Raw genomic sequence first — 11,047 nt, 5'->3', positions numbered from 1 at the left:
AACGATACTCAGAGAAGGGAGAAAATTCAGTGTTCACGAAGGGATTTTGAGATGCGTGAAGTTTAGAACTGGAACTCCAACATGAGCAACGTAGACTGAAAGAAGCCTACATGATGGTGTGATTGTTTGATTGAGAGATTGTACCACCTTCCCCTGCTACCACCCTTTTGCATAAATTTTGGATTTCTGTATGGCCATGTGAAACTATAAGAAGCTACTGGCAGGCAATGGAGCTACATCCATTTGTGAAGCTAAGTACAGATTGATGGATTTATAGCTATTTTTCACTTCTACGAAGCACCATCAACACTATCTCGGAGGGCAACCGTGTGTGTGTGTGTGTGTATATAGGTACATATATATGTGTATATGTATATGCATATGTATGTGTGTTTACATCACAATATGTTAATTCTTAAATTTGTGCAACCCGGCTTCTAGCTGGTAATACTAGAGTACACTAGAGTTTCCATGTTAAAGTGGTGTCCCAGCTAGATGAGAGAGAGAATTTCATCTTTAACCTTTCCTTTTTCTGATATACTTGTCACCATACCTCCCAAAGAAAACATTTTTGACAGGTGAGAGGCTATCCAATCTCCCTTGAAGTTCACCCATAAAGCAATGGCTTCTTGGCGCATTTCCATTTTAAAATAGGGACAAGAAATTTTTGAACCGAGAAAATGTTGAACATGTCAAGGATGCTAACAGAGATGGGCTATAAGACCAGTTCAAAGATGTTGGATCCGTACTCGTGCCCTTACCAAGGGATCACGAGCACTAGACAACCACGGAGCATTCTAGCAGCTTTTATTATGAAGTTTGAGAGAGAACTGAGTTCGAATATAGTTATAAAAATGTTAATGTAGAAGCACAAAGGGAGAGAGTTTCTACCCTACTATGTTGAAGAGCTAACTCTTCTCTCTTTATTATCTGTGCTAAGTAGGCTTATTGCACTCAAGTTTGAGCTCTCAACATTTGATCACCTTGGGTCAAGAACCTCACTCATAGATTGCACTCCTCCAGAAATCCAAGACACTTGTCCTTTGAAAGCATTGGTAGATTGAGAAGAAGTGGATGATGTAGAAGTATAGGGCTGGTTGAATCCACTTGCGGGTGCTGTTGAGTCATTGTAATCAAGAAAAGTTGGCCTGGAAGGAATTTCAAGAATGGCTGAGCTTCCAGAAAGCCAGAGAGTAATCTGAGACATAGTTGGCCTTTGCTTGGGATTCTCTTGTGTGCATAATAATGCGACATGCACAACACGAATAGCTTGTTCAGGAGAAAAGGCACCGCCCAACCTCTCATCAACCAAGTCTAGAATTTTTTCCTCTCTGTATTTTTCCCAAACCTGCAAATCACAAGTCCTTGTCTGCTAAATCAACCATAAAAACAACACACACAAGCAACATTTGCATAACATATACCCATGCACATGAGTATACAAACCCAACATAAAGCAAACGTCGACATGAGAGCGCACACAAATACAAACACAGGCACTTGCATATTAAATATCACGCATATTATACTCCTTTAATCTCTCTCACCTTCTGGCAGTCATACAGGTACAGTATTGGCAGCCAGCCTTGCGACATGTATATATTAAACTGACCTGTACCCCAAACAAAATGAAGAGTAACACACACGTCCCCCCCCCCCCCCCCCCCCCCCCCCCCCGCACAGCCCCCCAACACACACACACACACGCACACGCACACACGCAAACGCAAACGCAAACACAATATTCACAGAACCATCATCAGCACGTCACTAGAAGTTATAGGAAACAAGTACATGCTGTACCCCATGTGCTTACATAAAGCATACCTTGCGTGGGTGGGTGGGTAGGTGTGTGTGCATGTGTGCTTGGATGCCAACATTTGTGCATGTGTATGTGCATGTGCATGTGCATGTGCATGTGCATTGTGTAAATGCACCAATAAACGTTCACGGGCCTCCCTGCTCTCTGCGTATGTGTGGTTTTTTTTTGTTTGTGTGTGTGTGCACACGCACATGGCCGGTCTATTGGGATTGGGATTGCTAGCATGAACGGTACATCAGATACATGTATTGCTCCTTCTTCACAAACTCATCCTTAATCATGATCTTCTAGCTCAGACGTATCCAAGTTTTGCAAAAGGATTAATCCCGTTATTCACTTTGAACTGGTCGGAATACTTAAAACTTTTCGTGGCAGATTGAACCCGACATGCATGCTCGTGCATGTCTTTATGTTTCAGAGAGAGAGAGAGAGAGAGAGAGAGAGAGAGAGAGAGAGAGAGAGAGAGAGATGCTCGACAAGCTGTCTCCCACCTATATCCAGTCACATGTGGCATAAGCTGCCTGGTGTGTTTCTTAGTAAAAGACGGTGTCTCTCCCTATAAAGCTGTCCTCAAATGCCCCTACATCAAGACGAAGTGACCCATTACAGTTGTTCCATGTTGCCATCTTTAGTGTGGTCCCATAGGTCTCGCACAGTCATGCGGAGCGTCACTCCAATATCACCTGACAAGCATCAACTTGCCAAGGCCTCTGTACCGCACGAGATTATTTGTGCAGAGCTTGCTGCTCCCCCGCTTGTCATAGAGGCACTTACTGGATCCGTCTCTTTAATACACAGTACCTCAGATCTCCCCAAAGATAGATATGCTCGCCTAGCTTTGGAGTCTTCTCGACAGCTTGCCTCATAGGGAGACACATTTTGTTGGTATGCAAAAATGACATCATGGTTTCATCTACATGGAGTTAGCATGAACAAACTAAACCCCTTTCCAGTACTCGCTAGATGCACCCTCCTTGTCCCTCACACGGACCGAGATTACCCACCTCATCAGACAGGATTTGATTCAGCTAGACACCACGAGGACATGGATAGAGCCAACAGGAGAGCTTGGCACAAAGATGGCATCTTCTCCAGCTCACAGATTATGGATATGTGATCAGACCTGCCTGTATGGGCACTCATTTATCCGATGGAATACGACGTGCTATTGGTCAGGTGCGCACATCATCGCATCAGCTAGAGGTTGAGACTGCCAGAATAAAGAGAGTACCAGCAAAGGCCAGAATTTGCCAGTTGTGTCATATAGAGCTAGAGACAGAGTTACATCACATATGTCATTATCCAGTATACTATGAGATACAAGGCCGCTTTCACTGTCTATTCAAAGAGGGCTTTGGACCACGGGCTAGAGTCATGAGATATCACTGTCTATTCGAGAGGGTTTTGGACTACTAGCTAGAGTCATGAGATATCACGATCAGATATGCCTCAGGTTGTTTTTGCTAGAGCTGCGCAGACACAGATAGAGTCTCTTGAGGAGATTAGACAATGAGAGACATAGGGAGATCACTGACTTCCTTAGAGCAGAGACTTGGCAGTCAGATAAGCAAGCTTAACAACAAAATTCAGAGTCCACATATACCAGAGGTATATTGATTGACATAGCCATTGAGCTTGGGAGAGCTAGACACCCACGTCTACGAGGAGGGCCACCACGACATCGACGAAGGCTCCATCAAAGGATCAAGACTATTCTTACACGACATAGGAGACAACTAGTGCGATTGTTCACAAAGGCCGACATTGACGATGCTTTTCAACGACCAATGCACTACATCCTTGGGTAGCGCCCAATGCCTGACATCCTTGGACACTAGTGTTCATTTTAGCTTTTATTATACTTCATTTTATTTTGTCTCTAGACATTGTATTAGATTCACCACGATTATATCAATTTGGTCTCATATGTCATTTTGGCCTTTTGAAGACATATAACATTTCATTTCTCTCTCTCTAACAAGATTGGACACCCAAGCTAGACATCAATATCAAGACATGGGACACAAACTGCAATAACTCAACTTGAACACACAGAGGAGTCGACACGAAGCATGTCAAGAGTTCCGCTTCTAGATGCACTCGCCCCAAAGACGGGCGCTCCTTTCGGTTACTATCAAATCGAGTTTGAGACCTCTAAGATGGCATCCAAGGTCATCGCCATGAGTCCATTGACCATCCGAGCAGCACAAGCCCACTTTCGACAGTGGAGACATGGTTTTGACCCTGCTTGGGATGTTCTAGTAGAGGAGGCAAACATTCCTATCTCCGTCTGCTTTCCGGGTTTGCGGAGGGAGTACTTAACACTTTTGTCCTGGAGACACCTCGCACGGCAGCCTCAGTAGTTGCCAAGGCGGCTGGCATTCCCTCAGTTCGCGTTTTGGTCAGAGATACTCACACGCTCCCGAAGGTTATTCTTCTGCCTCGGGTGAGTGGGGGTTGGTTTAGATAGAGTGTGGAGTATTCGGGCCTCCCAAACCAGTGCTTCATTTGTCGACAGATGAGCCATCTAGAGAAGGCCTGTCCACGGAGGAGGCCTCGACCTACACCACAGCCTCAGCCCAGCCTGCAAGGGCTGGCCAGCAGACACAGACAGAGACACAGCGCACACATGCAGAGCCACCCTCTGAGCCTGGGGCTCCAGCGGAGGAGGGACGGCAGCAGGTCCGTGGTCGATGATGACAGGGGCCACAACGACAGCCTGGTACTCAAAGTGGTCCTCAGGCGCCTACTCAGTAACAGTGGGTTCCCACGGGGAACCGGTTTGGACCTCTTGAGCAGGATGAGGTCCCTGCTCCAGCCCCCACCCCAGCTTCACCCTCGACAGCGCCTCCCCCCCCCCCCCCCAGAGTTTCCCCCCTCTTCCTCATCCTCCCCCCCGTCTCCTGCTCCTGCCGCCTCTTCTCCGCGCCCCTCTACCTCTGCCGCTCCCCCCTGCTCCTCCTCCTCCCCCTCCCGCTTCAATTCCACAGTCGTCCCAAGGGGCAGGGCCTTCTCCGGCTGCTAGGAGATCTCTTGGCAGCGCCTTTGCCAGGAGTCGCTTGGCGAGAGAGGGATAACTTTTCTTGCAGCCCCCTCTACAGGTACAGACGTCTCCCCTGGCAGCTATCCCTCGTGGTCTGACAAGCATTGACATCCGGCGCCGATGGGACTTCTTCGACTACGACTTCACTCGTTTTCTCGGCGACCCCTCAGCAGACCATGAGGCAGCCTACTTCCAGGTCCATGTTCTGTTCCTTGCAGCTAGGGGGACAGAGGCCTTGGACTCAACAGTTGGCTTCTCCTTTCCCCTTTACAGCAAGGACCAGACAGAGTGGACTCTCGACTCAGTGTTGGGACGGTTGCACACACAGGTCCTAGAGTTCTTTCACCACATGGGAGAACTAGGAGTTACAGATATGCTTCAGACTTTGTGGTCATTGGCCAAGTTTGCGGTGACACCTCCAGATTCAGCAGGATGTAGACACATTGTGGTTTACTTCTTTGCCGATACATAGTGCTTGCCATGCTATGTATACATTCATGAGGATTCCTGGACAGAGGAGGTTGCTTTACGTACGGCTTGCTCTGCTTGGGCTTGGGCCAGGCACTCGTTGCAGTCACGCCTATCTAGAGGACGCTCGGATGCGGATTACTCCCCATCCAAGCCAACCTCAAAGATAGCCTGTCTAGCTGCTGCAGCAGCATCTGTTCTCTCTCGCTCCCCATGAGGATTGTCTCATGGAACGCGCAGGGACTAGGTGGGCCCCAGTTTCAACGTCAGCGGGGCCGACTGCGTCAGGAGCTTCAGCGCTGCCTTGTGGGAGGAGAGATTGATCTCCTTATGCTTCAGGAGCACCATCTATGTGAGAGCCGCATTAGACGTTGTGGTCAGCTCTTGCGTGGACGATATGATACTTTTTGGTCAGCTGCTTTTGGACCTGGAGGCATCCAGGGTGAGGTATGTATGACTATTGCGGACTCTTTGCAGCAGGCCATTGTGGGCAGAGGGATTATTGTGGCAGGCAGGGCTCAGTGGATTACTATGCAGGTTCAGGGTTGCCTGTTGGGCTTCCTGAACATCTATGCGCCCAATGTGGCGAGTGCTCGAGCAGAGTTTTGGTCGTAGATAGTTGGGTCTCTGCCGCAGGCAGAACACTGGTGCATAGGAGGAGACTTCAACATGTTGGAGGACCCTTCTGACAGGATTGGTGGTAGCCATGCTACTGTGCATAGAGTTGAGTTCGTAGCTTGGGAGAGGTTTTGTATGACTCTGAGGGTCTCGGATGTTTGGCAGCACTCTGGTTTTGTGAGGCCCCCAGAGAGCCTTGCCTTCTCTCGTTCGGACCGCAGAGTGGGAGGAGTGAATCTATCATGGATAGATCGCTTCTACACTAGTGACCATTTCAGTGACTTGGAAGGGACAGTGGGCATTCTGGCAGGGACTTCCTTCTCGGACCATGCACCAGTGATCCTCACAATGGCAGACAGGCAGAGGAGGGGGAGCACGATGCTTCGCATCCCAGAGAGGGTCTTGTTGGACTCAGTACTCAGAGAGCGGGTAGAGGCTCTTTGGACAGGCAGGATTCTCTTGCTGATAGAGTGGCCTCAGGCCTTGCTCAGATTAGCCGTTTTTTTCTCCAGGAGTCCCTGGCTTGCCGGGCTGCAGCAAGAGAGGAGGAGCAGCATCTCAGACGGGGCATTGCTTCGTTACAGAGGATGCAAGAGCAACATCCAAACAGTCCTTGGTTGGAGGAGCAGCTACAGCAGGCTCGACAGGAGCTTGTTAGCACAGAGGAGAGGCGACATGAGTTTGCTTCCACCGACAGGCAGCTCAATGGACCCAGGTGGACGACATATTGATTGGTGCTTTCTTTGAGACAGTGGGACCTCGGCATTCGCATGCCAAGGTCAATCAGTTGAGGAGGCCCGACGGGTCAGTTGCTTCTGAGCCTGAGGATATGCATGCAGCTGCTACAGAGGATGCAAGAGCAACATCCAAACAGTCCTTGGTTGGAGGAGCAGCTACAGCAGGCTCGACAGGAGCTTGTTAGCACAGAGGAGAGGCGACATGAGTTTGCTTCCACCGACAGGCAGCTCAATGGACCCAGGTGGACGACATATTGATTGGTGCTTTCTTTGAGACAGTGGGACCTCGGCATTCGCATGCCAAGGTCAATCAGTTGAGGAGGCCCGACGGGTCAGTTGCTTCTGAGCCTGAGGATATGCATGCAGCTGCTACTGACTTCTACCGTGAGTTACTGTCTGCAGAGTCTCGGTCAGAGCGTCACGATGCATGCAGGAAGAAGGTTTGGGCACAGATGCCTTGTCTTGTGACTGAGGAGACGCGTCAGAGGCTTGAGCTGCCACTTCAGCTTGAGGAGCTGCACACGGCTCTTAGGGCCCTCCCCCGTGGTAGCTGTCCAGGTGAGGATGGGCTGACTCCCAGTTTTTTCTTGGAGTACTGGGACCTGCTTGGCCCAGATCTCTGTAGTGCTTCTCAGTACATTTTGCACACAAGAGTGATGCCTGACAGCATGAGTGAGAGCCTGATCTACCTCATTCCCAAGGAGGGTGGCTCCTTGGATGAGATTCGACAGTGGCGCCCCATCACCTTCCTCAACTCAGCCTACAAAATTCTTGCCAAGGCTCTGAGTTTGAGGATTCAAACACTTCTAGAGAGCCTTATACATGGGACTCAGACAGGTTTTGTCAAGGAACGCAGTATCCTTGACAACATCTTTACTTTTTGGGAGGCTTTTGCCCTGGCACGGCTCCGTGGTGAGGACTTAGTGATTCTTCTTCTCGATTTTGAGAAGGCATACGACAGAGTTGACTGGGACTTTCTAGAGGGCACTCTACGCAGGATGGGCTTCTCAGATGCTTGGATCAGAGGGGTGTTAGCTTTGTACAGACAGGCTCACAGTCAGGTACTTTTGGCAGGAGGTAGAGGTAATCGCTTCATGCTCATACGTTCGGTCAGACAGGGTTGTCCTCTTGCCCCCTTCCTCTTTCTGTTCTATGCGGAGGTGATGAGCAGGTTTTTGGTGTCGCAGCAGGTTGGTCTACGGGCCTTATTCGGGGAGATGAGCTACTGGACGCTGAGTTTGCCGATGACTCAGCCTTGTACTTAGATGGCCAGGAGGCCAACCTTCACAGGTGTGAGCAGGCTCTGGAGACCTTCTGTTGTGCATTGGGCGCACTGGTCAACTGGAGAAAGATAGTGGCTTTCTCGGTTGGTAGTGCTCCTGTGCCCGATTGGATGCCAGGAGAGGGCTTTAGGTGGATTTCTCTAAGGACTGCAGTTCGGTACTTGGGCTGTCAGCTTGGTTTGGACTTGTCTCCCGAGCAGCAGATTGCTCCCCTTCTCCTGTCTATCAGGAGAAAGTTGTTACATTGGAGCTCAGCACGACTTTCTTTGGCTGGCAGAGTAGTAGTGGCCAACCAGGTGTTGTTGGCGACTATGTGGTACATCACTTCTTGCTGGATCTTCTCGAGTAGAGAGGCTGATCAGGAACTTCCTTTGGTTAGGACGTGACACTCAAATAGCCCGAGCCAAAGTGGCTTGGCAGGTCATCACTCTTCCTTGTTCACAGGGAGGGCTTGGGATCATTGACCCAGCACAGCACAGCAGAGCCCTTCTTGGGAAGTTCATCGTCAGAGAACTTCTTCCAGGTGAGGAGCCCTAGAAGGAGTTCTTGCTACAGCGGCTTCGTGCTAGGGTGCCTCGGGCAGGAGGCCCCTAGCAACCTTCGACCAGATGGATCTTCACAAAGATGCGCAGAGTTGGTTTGAGCAGGAGACTGGAGGACCGCTTCGCTGTGAGTTTGCTTCGCTCTTGGGAGCTCTTGCGGCGAGGCTTGGAGCAGAGACAGCCTACTTGCACGGAGGAGCGCCTACGACAGCCCCTTGTCTGGAACCCCATGGTTAGCACTCAGAGAGGCCACTTGGTTGGTAGTCGGCCTCATGTTTCCTTGGGTTCATGGCAGCGGGTCCAACGCGCTCTTTAGGTGACTGGTTAGAGTTCACAAGCTTGTCAGAGGAGGTGTAGGGTTTCCAGCTACAGGGCATGAGAGGGGTGCAGAGCATGCGCCAGGACATCTCAGAGGCAGTTCCAGCTGAGTGGCTCACGCCTCTCAACCCAGTAGCACCCAGGTGGATGGGAGCCTTCACACGACTGGAGGTTCTCATCTCAGTCAGGGCCTGCTCAGAGACTGTTCCATCCCTCTTCTTCGAGCTTCAAGATGGGGGACGCCTACAGCGAGTTGCAGTAGAGGCCTCGCAGGTGGCAGAGTGCTGTTTTCAGAGAATCCGAGTAGTGGGCATCTGTGGGAGGACTTGTGTCATAGATCCTGACCCAGCAGCTCTAGAGGCTAGACACTGGAGGCTGTGGGCTTGGGAGTGTTGTCCACTGGCACGAGTACAGTGGGATCCTGGTGAGTGGCTCTGGAGGGACCCCTTCTCTTCTGCAGACCACCCAAGAGTTCCGTTCTTTCAATACACTGTTCGACTGGGATGTCATATACTAGCAGCACAGAGAGAGGCCCGCCCCGCTGCAGCACCTCATTGGCAGGAGGAGGGTCTCACAGCTGAGTTCTTGGCAGCCTTCTGGGAGAGGTTGTGAGACTCCAGATAGCCGAGGCGAGTCACCTTGTTTCAGTGGCTGGTCGCACACAGAGCTACAGCAATTGGGAGCTGGCTAGTGCACAGTGGTCTCTCGGCCGCATGTGCAGCTTGTGACCATCTTGTGGAGAGTCAGCGTCACTGTCTCTGGGACTGTCCCTCGGCCCAGCAGGTGTGGCTACGAGTTCTTCGGCTGATGCCTGCTCTCTCCATGCTCGACAGTACACTTGGGGAGCAACGGCTTGTTCCACCCTCACGGGCCCGGCACTTCAATTTGAGCTATCTTCCACCAATAGGATGATAGTGATGCAGGAGGGGCGACCTACACTCCATCCCGCTACAGAGCTTACTCCACAGGAGTGGTGCAGAGAGAGAGAGGAGTGTTGGGAGCTCATCAGTGGCCTGACACTCTGGTTCATCTGGCGGGCCCGTTGCTTCCGCATCTTTGAGGCTCGCCCTGTGCCACCAGCAGAGACTGTTCGCGATTTTTGGCTAGAGCTGATCCATACTCTCAGAGGACAGCTTGAGGGACTACAGGGCAGCTCCGACCGCATGCGGGAGCGAAGAGAGGCCTTCCTTCGACTCTGGCGTCCTGGGCCTTTTTACACCATGGTCCAGGGTGTACTCCGATGGCAGTACCGACCACCTGTGTGGCTTTTCCCTCCCCCCATTTCTTGATTTAGCCCCATTGTACATATGCTGGTTTTTTCATTGGGAGAGTCTTCCATCATGTTTGTTGTAGCCCTCTCTTGAAGAGGTGGTTGTAGCCCTATGGGCAATTTTAGTAACTAATAGAAGGATCTTTTTCTCGGAAAAAAATAAATAAATCTCGTGACTCACATGCACATCACCCATCAAGTGAAGCAGATAAAATGTTGCAATCATTTCATCTTTTCGACATATATTCAAAGTATACACATATTAAAGAACACATGTAACAAGTATATTTTTGAATTCCCATCTAAATGTACACTTTTTCATAAAGTCATTCCGCAGAATACTCCCCTAAAATCTCATGGAGAAACTAGTGACTTCATTCCATTCTAGAAAATATGTGACAAACGAGTGGCGTGGCTTCCCTCTCGTGCAGCACACACCACACCGGATCCAACCCATTGATTCAACGTGCACTTAAGGAATAGACGGTGCTAAACCAAAAGCGTCAAGGTACAGCTCTAGTAACCGAAGAGAAGCTCCTATGTTCTCCTTCATGCACTTTGCATCAAGTGCCGGATAGTTCCTGAACTTGACCAAATATCGGCAGACTAGCTTACTCTTCACTTTCCTTTCCTTGTGTGCTAGGACCTATTCTAAAACGAGAATCTCTTCCGTCGCTTCCACTTCTAGCTGCTCTTCTAGCTCCTTGTTGTAACGGAGGGACCATATACCAACGGAAAAGAACAGATTAAAAAAAAAAGTAGACGCTTCAAAACAACTCAATTGAAAGAGATACACTACACACGAGACACGGAGTGCGGACTTTCACCCCAAAGAGGGCACTGGCCCCAAATTGTGGCGCCCTTTCGGTTTTTCTTTGTATTGCTTCAACTCAGTACAGCACCGACAACACATGCTCGAAACAATTCATTTGTACTTTCAAGGCGT

At 50.0% G+C, this 11,047-nt stretch overlaps 1 protein-coding gene across 2 annotated transcripts in view; it reads right to left on the bottom strand.

Moving 5' to 3' along the window:
* Positions 1–614: 614 nt before the first annotated feature.
* Positions 615–11,047, bottom strand: part of LOC147443264 (cysteine-rich receptor-like protein kinase 2) — a 91,396-nt gene continuing 80,963 nt past the window's right edge. Inside the window, exon 7 of one of the 2 annotated variants that reach the window (XM_086529173.1) lies at positions 615–1,348. In XM_086529173.1, the coding sequence (XP_086385299.1) occupies positions 980–1,348 (369 nt within the window). In that variant the 3' untranslated portion in view covers positions 615–979. The remainder of the gene's footprint in view (positions 1,349–11,047) is intronic. The other variant, XM_086529174.1, reaches the window with a different exon arrangement.

Source organism: Adiantum capillus-veneris, chromosome 14 (genome assembly GCF_014529385.1).
Source record: "Adiantum capillus-veneris isolate H3 chromosome 14, ASM1452938v2, whole genome shotgun sequence".
NCBI classification, from domain to species: domain Eukaryota; kingdom Viridiplantae; phylum Streptophyta; class Polypodiopsida; order Polypodiales; family Pteridaceae; genus Adiantum; species Adiantum capillus-veneris.
Note: the sequence above shows the minus strand (reverse complement) of the source record. Positions and strands in the feature narration are given on the sequence as shown.